This window comes from Lissotriton vulgaris, chromosome 3_1 (genome assembly GCF_964263255.1).
Source record: "Lissotriton vulgaris chromosome 3_1, aLisVul1.2, whole genome shotgun sequence".
Lineage (NCBI taxonomy): Eukaryota > Metazoa > Chordata > Amphibia > Caudata > Salamandridae > Lissotriton > Lissotriton vulgaris.
The window spans coordinates 2,067,596,513-2,067,609,793 of NC_141689.1; the positions used below are offsets into that span (position 1 = coordinate 2,067,596,513).

Genomic DNA, 13,281 nt, shown 5'->3' on the forward strand with positions numbered 1-13,281 from the left:
CTACATGACCCCCCCAAACTTTGGGACAATAAACTAAACTTGACCAGGTGAGTCTTCTTGCTCTAAGTGGAAATACCTGGAGAGCCCATCTGCATTGCCATGATCAGTGCCAGGTCTATGCTCCACTGTAAAATCCATCCCCTGTAGGGAAATGGACCACCTAAGCAGTTTGGGGTTTTCACCCTTCATCTGATTTAGCCACAAGAGGGGCTTATGGTCGGTCTGAATCTTGAAATGAGTGCCAAACAAGTATGGCCTCAGTTTCTTCAGGGCCCAAACCACAGCAAAGGCCTCCCTCTCAATAGCTGACCAATTTTTCTCTCTGGGGGTCAGCCTTCTGCTTATAATAGCAATGGGCTGGTCATGACCATCAAAATTAGGTTGAGATAGAACAGCTCCCACACCCAACTCAGAAGCATCTGTTTGGACAATGAATGGTTTGGAGTAGTCTGGACTCTTTAGGATAGGTGCTGTGCACATGGCCTGCTTTAGGTCATCGAATGCCTTTTGACAGCTTGCTGTCCACTGAACTTTCTTTGGCATCTTTTTACTTGTCAGTTCATTAAGTGGAGTCACAATTGATCCATAATTTCTGACAAATTTCCTATAGTAACCAGTCAGGCCCAAGAAAGCTCGAACCTGAGTCTGGGTGGTTGGAGGAGCCCAGTCCCTGATGGACTGTATCTTGCTCTCCAGTGGCTGAACCTGGCCTCCACCTACAAGGTGGCCCAGGTATACAACCTGTGTCTGCCCTATCTGGCACTTTGTGGCCTTGATAGTGAGACCTGCTGCTTGCAGTGCCTCTAACACTTTCCTCAGGTGGACCAGGTGATCCTCCCAGGTGGAACTAAAGACAGCTATATCATCAAGATATGCTGCACAGAAGTCATCCAGCCCAGTGAGAACTTGATTCACCAGCCTTCGGAAGGTGGCAGGTGCATTTTTCAGACCAAAGGGCATTACCACAAATTGATAATGTCCACCAGGGGTTGAAAATGCTGTCTTGGGCTTGGCATCCTCAGCTAACCTGATTTGCCAATACCCAGCTGTCAGGTCAAATGTACTTAAGTAGTTGGCAGAAGCCAATCTATCTATAAGTTCATCTGCCCTTGGTATTGGGTGGGCATCAGTCTTAGTGACTGCATTGAGACCTCTGTAGTCTACGCAAAACCTCATTTCTTTCTTACCACCCTGGGTGTGAGGCTTTGGCACTAGAACTACTGGACTAGCCCAAGGGCTATCGGAGGGCTCAATGACTCCCAGCTCCAACATTATCTGCACTTCTGTTTTGATGCAGTCTCTAACATGATCAGGCTGCCTGTAGATTTTACTCTTGACTGGCAGGCTGTCACCAGTGTCAACCTCATGGGTACACCAATTGGTTTGACTGGGTGTCAGAGAGAACATATGTCTGAAGGATTGAAGAACCTGTTTACAATCCTTCTGTTGATGGTCAGAGAGGCTGCCACAAAAGACAACACCATCTACTGATCCATCATCAGGATTCTGAGTGAGCAGGTCTGGGAGAGGGTCACTCTCTTCCTCCTGTCCCTCATCTGTGGCCATGAGCAAACTCATGTCCTTCCTGTCAACATATGCTTTTAGCCTGTTCACATGAAGCACCCTGTGGGGGCTCCTTGGAGTTCCAAGGTCCACCAGGTAGGTGACCTCTCCCTTTTGCTCAAGGATTGTGTGGGGCCCAGACCATTTGTCTTTGAGTGCTGCTGGGGCCACTGGCTCCAACACCCACACCTTCTGTCCAGGCTTGTACACAGTCAGGACAGCCTTTTGGTCATGCCAAGCTTTTTGGAGTTCTTGGCTAGCCTCAAGGTTTTTGGAAGCCTTTTCCATATACTCAGCCATCCTGGAGCGGAGACCAAGTACATAGTCCACTATGTTGGTTGCAGGCTTTTTGAGAGGTCTCTACCATCCTTCCTTCACCAAACACAGGGGTCCTCTCACAGGATGCCCATACAGAAGTTCAAAAGGGCTGAAGCCAACCCCCTTCTGTGGGACCTCTCTGTAAGCAAACAAAAGGCAGGGTATCAGGACATCCCATCTACGCCTGAGCTTTTCATGTAGTCCATGAATTATCCCTTTTAGGGTCCTGTTGAACCTTTCAACAAGCCCATTGCATTGTGGGTGATAGGGTGTGGTGAACTTGTATTTGACACCACATTCCTTCCACATAGCAGTTAAATAGCTTGACATAAAGTTTGCACCTCTGTCAGAGACAACCTCCTTAGGGAAGCCCACTCTGGAGAACACTCCAACTAGGGCTCTTGCCACAACAGGTGCTGTAGTGGTCCTAAGGGGAATAGCTTCAGGATACCTGGTGGCATGGTCCACCACCACCAGTATAAACTTGTGCCCTGATGCTGTCTGGGGTTCCATTGGTCCAACAATGTCAATCCCCACTCTTTCAAAGGGCACCCCCACCACAGGCATTGGTATAAGGGGGGCCTTTGTTGTGCCACCTGACTTACCACTGGCTTGGCAAGTGACACAGGAGCGACAAAACTCATTGGTATCCTCATTCATGTGAGGCCAGTGAAAGTGTGAGACAATTCTGTCCCAAGTCTTGTTCTGGCCTAAGTGACCTGCAAGGGGAATCTCATGGGCCAAGGTGAGAAGGAAACCTCTCAGAGACAAGGGGATGACCCAACTAATCCCTTGGGAGGTGCACTACCACTGCTGACTGTACTAGGGGGTGCAGGTGCCTTAGGGGCTGCAGTGGCAGGAGTTTGCCCTCCTTTCTTGGTGCACTCACTAAACCAGTGAGTTTTACTTTTACAGTATTGGCACCACCTTTTAGACTGGCCTTCTTGAGTCTTCTTCTTCTGAGAAGCCTGACCCCCACCCTCTTTGGTTTGTTGGGGACCTGTTGAAGACTTCTGGTCATTTTGTTCACCTTTGTTATCTTTACCCTTCTGGTCTGTTTTCTTCTGACCACCCTGGTTGTGGCCCTGGTTCTGCTTAACCCTTGTTCTGACCCATCTGTCTGCCTTCTTTTCCAATTCTTGGGGAGAGGTCAGATCTGAGTCAACAAGGTGCTGATGCAACAACTGGTTCTGACAATTGTTTAAAATATGTTTCCTCATGATCAGATTGTACAATCCTGTATAATCAGTAACCTTACTGCCCAGCAACCAGCCCTCCAAAGCCTTAGTGGCACAATCTACAAAGTCAGACCAATCCTGAGACTGAGTTTTCTGGGTATCCCTGAACAGCAACCTGTACTGCTCAGTGGTTAGGCCAAACCCATCTATCAGTGTACTTTTCAGGACTTGGTAATTGTTAGCATCCTCACCTCTAGTAGTGAGGAGGTTATCTCTACCTTTACCTTCAAAGGAGAGCCACAAGACAGCTGCCCATTGACTCTGGGGGACGCACTGGACAGTGCAGGCTCTCTCCAAAGCAGTTATCCATTTGTGGATATCATCCCCTTGTTTAAAGGGGGGCACTATCTTACTCAGGTGTCTAGTGTCTAAACTCCTGTCTTTTTCTCTTGGGAGAATGCTGCCACCAGTGAGATCTAACCCAGTTAACTTTTGCTCTCTAGCAAAGGCAAGCCTCTCTTTGGCCAGGGCAAGTTCTTCCCTTTCAATCCTCAGATTGGCTTCCCTCATCTTAGCTTCATGCTCCCTTCTCTTAGGGGATGACATCCCTCGATGAGAAGAGGTCTGAGAGCCATTGGTTCGAATGGATCTGTTAGAGCCTCTAGATAGAGACCTAACTCGTCCATTCCCAATGTTAAGTCTGCCTGAGAGTGGCCCTGGGGGTCCCCCAAATCCATTCTCATGCCTACTTAAGTTGGTCCTAGTAAGTCTACTGACTTCTACCTGACCTTTGTCTGCCTCATCCTCTGATAACTCCTCTTCCGCCTCCTCCTCAGCATCATCTGCTGCCTGGAGGTGGCGGTCAGGGTAAACAGTGGTTCCCTCTAGGGGGGGGGCATATTCCCATCTGGATGAGAAGGATCTGTGTTGTCAGACCTCCTGGCATCATAAGTCTCTAAGAGACCAATCAGAAAAGGAATGGTAGGGTTAGAACCCTGTTTTAGCTTCCTGGATGTACAGATTTGTCTCATCTCCAGGAAGCTAAGAGCAGCATATCTGGAAGGGACCTGTGGAGGGTCCACAACCACAAGAAGGGTCTCTGAAGACTCTCCGTGGTTAGACATGCTTCTAGTGTGGTGTAAGTGATGCACCTACCTACACTATTTGTTTGCCTATTGATCCCTTGCTAAGAGTTGTAGTCAGGGTGTGCTAGGCCCTGTTAAACTACAACAGCTGGTTCAGTAGAACTCAGAGTATTCTAAGCTAAGTTATATGTACCTTAAATACTTATGTGATCTTTCACAAAGATATTCTTAGGATACGTGTGGTAAAACAACAGCAAGCTCAAATCCCAACCGCTGCTCACCAATGTGAGAAGTTGGCCTGATATTTAATGTTCACTATTCTAGTGAGCACTTTGTATCAGTCCAAACAACCCTTATTAATGATTGGTTGTAAGTCAACCTTATAGACCAGCTATCCTAGTAGCATGGATACGAGCAGTCTTCGGGCTAAACTCTAGAGGGCGTGTTAAGCCAGCTGTTATACCATCACATATACCCCTTGAACACCAAGTGAAAGGACACCACACAAGTGGTATGAAAATAAACAGTGTATTTATTTAGATCACAACAGCCCTGTACTCTTTATGAGGACAGGGTACTAAGCACACAACAAAACTCTTACGAAAATACTTTAAGTTGCACAATTTACACAAATGCCCGAGGGGCACGAAAAACCATATACTACAAAAGTGGAATGCGAAATTACTAGCAGGTAAGTACTGGACTAATAGGCTTTGGAATCGCTAGGACTACGTTACTGAACCTTCAGATTACTAGTAGGAGGCCTAGGGGACTCGGGTGCAGAGTGTGCACTCTCACGCGGGATGCGGGACAAAGTCTATGGAGGCTAGTAAAAGCAAAGTTAGTGTTCTCGGGCGAACCCGACTAGTTAGGCTGAAAACGAAAAAGGATCTGGACCCTTGGATAGTGAGGCTATGCTGGGGCACCGAAATGCCGAAGTTACCTAGCCCAGGGGCTGCGGCTGCATAGGTCTGGAAAGACGTCGGGAATCCTCGTTGCAGTCTATGGAGCCTGAAGGAAGAAGTTGCTGGCAGGCGACCAGTGAAGATTGTTCGGTGGATCAAAGCCTGGATCGAAGATGTAAGACACCTGTAAGCAGAGGGGACCAAGTTCTGAATCACTAGCCAGTGATTAGATGGGCACCAGGATGGCACCGGATGGAGTCACCTCGACCAGGTGAGTGGGCGACGATGGGCTCTGCAGTCTCACGGACCAGGAGGCGTTGTCGGCGACCAGGATGGAGGTGCGAGCTGTCCCACGATAGTTGCTGCTGTCGACGTTGCTGGACCCAGGATTGGGGCAACAAGTGGTGGACTCAAAATGGCGTCTGGAGTGGACCAGGAGGGTCCGGGGTGCTCCTCTTTTGGAAGGGAGCAAGGGCCAGTCTGGAGCAACCAGACCAGCAGTGTTGAAGTCGTCGGTCGTCGTCGGGAAGGCCACAAGCCAGCGGGCTAGTAGCCAGACAACGCGGTGAGCAGCAAAAAGCAGAAGGGCCCCACGCAGATCTGGTGGATGCTGGGGGGCTAGACTTCGGTGCTGGAGCTGCTCAGGGTTGGGGCTTCTCGGACCCCAAAGCACTCACACGAGGATCCCTCGGCGGTCGTGCTGGATAGAAGTTGTGCAGTTCTGATGATGGCCGGTCCCTCGAGGTCTCGTCGCACCTACGGTTCTCAGCTTAGCTGTAGAGGTAGGTAGAGGTCAGAGGTGCCAGGGAAGCCGGGTCTCGTCGTGCTGGTCAGTCGGATTCCAGAGGAAGGACGTGCAGCAAATCGCAGTGTTCTTAGATGGTGCCTGCAGGGGCAGGGCGACTACTCCTTAGCCACAAGGGAGAAATCTTGAGAAGAAGTCGAGAGTTCCTTTCGTAGAAAGTAGTTTCTTGATTCAAAGATGATCTAATTTGGAAGGGTCCCCGCTCCTGCCTTTATCCTAAAGAAAAGGGTGGGTACGCGACTAGGTCCTGCCCTAGGGGTGGGACCAGGAAGGGGGGTGGTTACACCCCTCTCCCATGCCAGACTTTCCCCAGCTCAGGGGCTGGTGTGCCCCTGGAACTGGTTCTAGCTGGCAGATGCGTAGTGAAACCCGGGGTGCCACTTGCAGTCACCTTCCTGTAAAGCCCTGCCTACCCAGGATACACAAAACCCTGTCTGGGATGGTGCTAGCACCGCCCCTGACAGGAAAACCTTTGTCCAAGCCCCCCTCGCTGGAGAGACTCCCAGCTGCAGGGGGTCAGACTTGTGTCTGTGGTGGCAGCATCCATTTTGTGATGCTGAGGCTTGAGTTAACTTTAACCAGGGTTCACAGTTACATACATGTCGTGTCCCTCTAGAAGGGTGGAATGCTAACCCCGTCGCCAGAATTGGCGAGGGGTTAGTATTCCAATTCGTATGACACCTTACTCGACATGTTTTGATAAAGCGATACCAAAGATAGCATATAACCGCGAGGATTATAATGCACTTAAGAGTATATGGTATGCGTTATCATGGAACAGCTATTAGGACTTAGTTCCGCAAGCTGCAAACGGGCTCAGCTCATGCCAGAGCACCATCTCACACGATTCCAAGCACTCTGCCTTCAGGATTGTCAAGGCCTGCCATTGGAGTGACTGATAGGAATCTGTGTGTCCATTTTAGGGTTAGATATAGGTATACTATATCTAAAGCAAAGGGTGATTACACCACCTTGCCCCAGCTGTCGTGCAGCCAGTTGTGTCAGATTTAGATGGCCAGCCAGGGGTGGCATAATACATGCTGCAGCCCCTGGTAGGCCCTGGGTACACCTATGCCCTGAGTTACAGGGTCTGATAAGGTGGCCCAGTACCAATTGGTAAATGCACCTAAGGTACACGTGTCAATTTATTGAGAGAACAGCAAGGCTGTGGGTCTGATTAGCAGGCCCACAGCCAGAGAAGTCGTAAACCAGTGAAGCAAAAAGCAAAAATCTGGGGTGATCATAGGATTGCAGGCCCTACTCTCCTACAGTCTGGGAAGAAAGTTATTGTACTGTTCTCATACTTGAGAGGCAGTGCATTGTGGGCAGTTTGGAGAATAGTGTCTCGGTCTCTGAAGTTAAACACTCGAGCCAGGATTGGTCGGTGCGCTCCTGGCTTTGGTCTGCCTCCCAGTACCTGATGGACCTGCTCTATAGAGAAGTAATTGGAGGGGCTGCGGGATCTCAGATGTTTTATGATGAGCTCCTCCACAAAAGGTCCGCAGCTGATTGCTCCGGTACCCCCAAAATCCTGACGTTATTCCTCCTTGATCTGCCAACACCTCACTGACGGCTTGCAGGCCCGAGACTTGTTTCAAGTTTGTCGTATCAGATACCAGGCCATGGGCCAAATCCCCCACCCCTTTGACCTGTGTGTCAATTTTTCTCAGGTCTGCCCTTAGCAGGTAGATATCCGTGGACACAGAGTCCAATCGCCCCTCCAGAGATGAGCGTACACTAGTAATGGCTGCCATTATGTCCTGCAGAGTAGGGGATTCCTTGTCGGTTTGTTTCGGAGGTTCCTCCTGCACTGAGTTTAGCGGCCCGCTGTACCTTCTTGCACCTTTTGAAATTAGAATTGGATTGATATGAGCCACGTCCACCATTGCTGGTCGACATGGTTGCGTTGGAAGAAGGCACCTTGATAGAGTTGCGTAAATGTGCTCAGGGTCCCCGCTGCCGCCTGCTGGGGACCACCCCCGCGGCCCTTTGGTTTCCTCCTTTTCTGCTTGTATGTCTTGGTGGTATGTGGCTGTATAAATTGTACCTACGGGGCCCAGAGTCGCCACTCGACTACGGGCCAATGGCACCAGGGGGTCACTATGTATCTGTGAAAAGAAATTCAGACGACTTATCCTGACAACTGAATGTGAATTATTGATAAATGTTAGGTCCTGACGCCGATTCTGTGGCGATCAGTCTTTGAGAATTAATGAAAGTTTTTGTTTTCTCTTTTCAAGCATTTAAAGTTTGGTTCTGACCAAATCTTTCAGGCATGTGTTTGGATACGAAACTTTCACCTACTTCTAAAATAAATTCACTATTACGTGATAGATTTCTATACCGGTTCTTCTATGTGTGAGGCGTTTTATTTCACTTTAGTGCAAAATTATGGTCTATTTTACTTTTTTCCCAGCACAACTTCCTTCACAAGTTTTTGAATATTATTGGATTTTTTTGTACGACAATTTTGACTTAAAAAACGGTATGTAATAATTTGATTCTTGTCTGAGGTTCATGTGAATAACTACCATCTCGGTTGCTAGATGCATTTGTGAAGCACACTCTTCTTCAAATGAATTTCTGAGGTAGATACCATACCCTTTTTTCTTCTGGTTTGACAATTGGGATATATTATTCATCACCTATGGGTTCGCTTCAGGATAACACACTTAGGGGTGTGTTTTTGCACTCTGCACTTTGTTTTTTCTGCTCCGGTATTCAAATTCTAGTTTTGCTTTTCCTCTTCATCATTGTTTCCACATTACTATTATTATCACGTTTTTAACATAGACTTCCTTCTTTAGGGTCTTTTCCGTGTATTCTTCTTTCCCTTTTTTTCTATTTGCTTGTAAAATGTAACATGAATCAATACATTTGGCAGCTGGACTTTTTGTTTCCATGTTTGGTAAAATTACATATATTTTGTGATTAAATTATTTTAAAATGTACGTGGTCGCAAAATATAAATTTTTCAAACTTACAGCCTTGAAAAAGTCATCAAACGATGAAACACGTGTCAGCTGTCCCAGTTTTGGATTTCATTTGAATTGATTGCCTGAAGAAACAAGAAAAGTTCTTGGACGTTCAAATTCAATTGGTGTCTTCATACTTTGGACCCTTATTCATTGAATTTCATTTTTGTCTTCCTTGGACAATGCCTTTGGCCCTGTTGGAGTGACAGCCTTTGCTTTAATAGTATTGCGGTGTTCCGGAAATGTGTATTATCTTTTTATGAATGGTGTATAAACTCTTCCTTGGGAATGTGACCACTTTTTAATTATGCAGTTGTGATGATCTCCTACTACCCTTAGAGTCTAATGGACTGTCATTATAGTCCCTGATGTATCCTGGGGGAGTATGCAGATGATAGAATCTCTGATTTTCAGTATCTTAAGAGGGTTTTATTTAGATAGCATTCCAGTAAAAAAAAAAAGTTGCTCTATCTCTGTTAGACTTGGGATCTTTGTCGCGGTTTCCCCAGACCTCTTGCTTCTACCTCCTTTATTTTTGATGCTGTGCTGGATATATTTTGTTTTTGCTGGCTTAGACGCTTTGGGCACTTTGCCATTGCTGATCAGTATCAACATGCAAGTGCTCCCTGTAGAAATAACTAATGTGCTTGGTTATCCATGATTGGCATATTTGATTTACTGATAAGCCTCTACTAAAGTGCACTGAGTTTGCCAGGACCTGTAAATCAAATGCTGCTAGTGGGCCTGCAGTACTGATTGTGCAACCCACATGAGTAGCCCTGAAAAGGTATCTGAATAGACCGTGGCTGCATTTAGAGTAGTGGGATGCATTTTCCTTGCACCTGAACAGGGCCTGTTTCCCTTACACAATGCTGTCTCCACCCCCTGTGGTCATAATGCACTAGTGAGGACAGAATTGGTTTAGACTGGGCTCAGAGACCTTTGCACCAACAGGAGCAAAGACAAATGGGGTATAAGTAGTGGACCTCAAACCCCTAGAACTCTAGATCACTTCTGGACTCAAGAGGAACCTTTGCCAAGGAGAAGAGCTAGAGAGCTGTTAGGAGGAGTATTTCCCCTTTTGCTGTGTGGCCTGGCCTGCAGTTCCTGCTTCTGCCTAGTAAAGGACAAAGACTGAAACTTTGCTGAGAAACCTGCTTGAAGAAGAATCTCCAAGGGCTTGTGTGTGCTGGCCTTCTGTTTTGAAGTCTCAGGGACACAAAAACTTCACCTCCAGTTCCCATGAACTCTATTCTATTGTAGAGAGTCACGGCCTGCCAGGAGGTGCCTGTTCCACTGTAGGTTGTTCCTGCTGTTGGGAACTGGAAGAAACCTAAGAGAAGCAAGAAAAACAATCTCCGACGCCGTCAGCGCTGCAGCCATGACCTGTACCGAGGCTAGGGGTACTGCTCATGAAGTGCATGACGCACCGCCTAGCCTGCACCGTAGCTATGACGCCTGCCGACGCCTGCAGTTATCGGCATTCCCGATACCAGTGCTCACATCGACTCCGTCACTGCCAGCGCCTGCATCCTGTTATTGGGGCAAGGATAACCGCCTAGGCTGACTCTATTAACTCACGACTTTGCTTCGCCTCAACGGAACCTACTCCTCAAGACCGACGCAACCGACATCACCTGTCCTGGATTCGACACATCGCCTCCTCGCAGACACTACGCCTTGTTTCCCTTGTGGCAGCCAGGGAGCCGGACTCCACCTCTGCACTGACGCTTCACCTCTACGACACTGTGCATCATCATAGACCTTGTTTTCCAATGAACTGTTTGTTTAGGGGCCCATGTGATTCCATGCCAGACGGCGTGCACGACGCGGTCAGTGCCTGACTTTGGATTTGATGCTGTCACAGCATCGTAATAGCCCCATGTGGGGCAGTTTATTTACTGCAAGCTTTATTCTGGAAATAACTGTTTTTAAGTGCTATTTTACTACATGTATGTTGGATTTTTGTTGTTTTTGTCTTGTTGAATTTAGATAAAGATACTTTATTTTTCTAAACTGGTGTGGTGTCCATTTGAGGTGTTATCACTGTGTGTTTTGAGTACAAATACTTTACACATTGCCTTTGGAATAAGCCTGCCCTCTCGAGTCTAATTACCAGGGTGGGTGAGCAGGGGTTATCTAGAGTTTGTATCACCCGTACCCTGACAATAAGCAAGGATCCCTACTTGGACAAAGGTGCATACCTCTGCCAACTAGATACCCCCAGTTCTAACAATCTCGGATTTGCTTATTGTACTATCTACATTACTGTCTTTTCTCTTTGAATATTGACAAAGTTTTGCTTAAACTGTTGACTTTTGCTTAGTATGCAAGGATATCAAATCGACTAGGAGGGCTATAAGACACATTGTAGATCATGGTGTCCACAATATATTGACTGAAATTGATTATCATACTAATTTTTCCTTCTAATAACATTTAACAATTACAATCATGTTCATTGTTACCGGTTAAACCCACTTTGACAACTACAATGGCACAGTACTATTGTTTTTCAGAAATAATTTAACAGAGCCCGTGAAAGCTGCAGTCCGCCTTCTTGCAAAAGCCTTAGGGAGTATCCTTCTTGCCTCCTAATGGGTGCCTATTCCAGGGGACCTCAAACAGTTTGAAGACCACTTTTCTAGGGAGAATGGAAAATCCGAGAGACAGGAATTGCGAAAACTTATGAAACACAAAAAATAGAAAACTCTTGTAACAGAATTTTAAAACAGTCAGTGAAAAAAGAGGACGCTCAAGAGTGCAATTACATTTTGTGTGTCGTTTTTTCCTCTAGCTAGTTTTTGTTCAGATAATAATTCTAGTGCTTGTATTGACACGTTTACTACTAAACTCTATGAATAGTATACTGTGTTGGTCTATTGTCTTCACATTCAATTATTGAGATGTGAAAATATACATTGGTCTTGAAACTAAAATGGTTCAACAAGTACCGGATGGAATCAATTACCTAATTGTCAGAATAACTTCAACACATGACAGTGCTTGTCATACAATTTCTTTTCTATAACATACCAAACACAGCAGCTGCTTAGACTTGCCCATAATATTTCCAGTAAAGGTTGTGACGTCATGAACCTTGTGGCATCAATCAAAAGGATACTCAGCAGAAGTATGATGTGTGATTCTGCAACGAATTGAGCTTGGCTGCTTCCATGAATGTAGCTCTAAAATATGAAAATAATTATTATTATTATATGAACACAATCTCATATACATTCATCACTCTCTTTAAAAAAAGAGCTGATGTAACCAAAAACTACAAACTAATGTAAAAATTACGAACTGCAATGTAAGTATAAAATGCAGAAAGTTAGACTGATACTTATAATTTACCTACCCTTTTATCTGTTTTAATAATTGTGAGGTCACAGCTATGCCAGTATGCCATTAAATATGTGGGGGGGTTTTTGTTTGTTTTTTTACTGTCTCCAGCTTTCACTAACATGGTAACAAGTTTTTGTTCAGATGATTTGCGGTATAATTTATATCATACAGAAACTTAAAAGTTTGTGTACATTTACAGAACACTGTATACTTAAACCTGTAGTAAATGTTTACCTCCCACCTGTACAATACGTCTTCAGCGAAACAGTCACATTATAAAGGTTAAAATAAGTAATCTGCAAGGATTATTAAGTCATTCATGAGTTTTGATCTTCAGACCACGAGTTTGATTCATAGGTAATAGGTAGGCCAACAGAGACATCCATCAATCCAAGTTTGAGTACAGAACAACCCACTCAACACTCATAAATGCTCGTTCCCTCCCCAAACATAAGTATGAAATACAGACTTTCTTAGAAAATAATAAACTTGATCTCCTATTTATAACAGAAACCTTGGGTGATCCTTCCTCCGGACGAGACTTCACTGCTGTAACCCCTGACAACTTCTGCGTCCGTAGACTAGACAGAACCAATAAAAAAGGTGGTGGACTGGCACTCAACTACCAAAACAAATATTTAGTTAGGACATAAATAATCCCCACCAATACCTGCGAAGCCTTTATCTTTACAATATCACTCACTCATTGACATTCCTTCAAGGGCATCCTTCTGTACCACCCACCAGGACCACAAGCTGAATTTCTTTCAGAATTAGATCTCCTATTAGAACCATCAGCAGGAGAATCTAATTTCACCATCTTTGGTGACTTCAATTTCCACCTTGAAGTCCATAACTACCACGATACTTCAGCCCTATTATCAGAACTCGAAGCAATAGGACTCCCCCAACTAGTAACAATGCCCTCCCATTCGGCTGGACACACACTGGATGGGCTGGTCACCAACAACAAGCAAATCTCCCTAAAGAACATACTCCCCTTACCCTGGACGGAACACTCTGCGGTCCACTTTAACATCTACACCGAAAACAACACCCCCAGTCATGCCAGTTCCCTTCCTCCCAAACAGTTCATAGCCTGGG

At 45.9% G+C, this 13,281-nt stretch overlaps 1 protein-coding gene across 2 annotated transcripts in view; it reads right to left on the minus strand.

Moving 5' to 3' along the window:
- Positions 1-13,281, minus strand: part of TUSC3 (tumor suppressor candidate 3) — a 1,509,257-nt gene that overhangs the window by 415,047 nt on the left and 1,080,929 nt on the right. For both annotated transcript variants that reach the window (XM_086963342.1, XM_086963341.1), the window contains exon 7: positions 11,954-12,017. In XM_086963342.1, the coding sequence (XP_086819468.1) occupies positions 11,954-12,017 (64 nt within the window). The remainder of the gene's footprint in view (positions 1-11,953; positions 12,018-13,281) is intronic.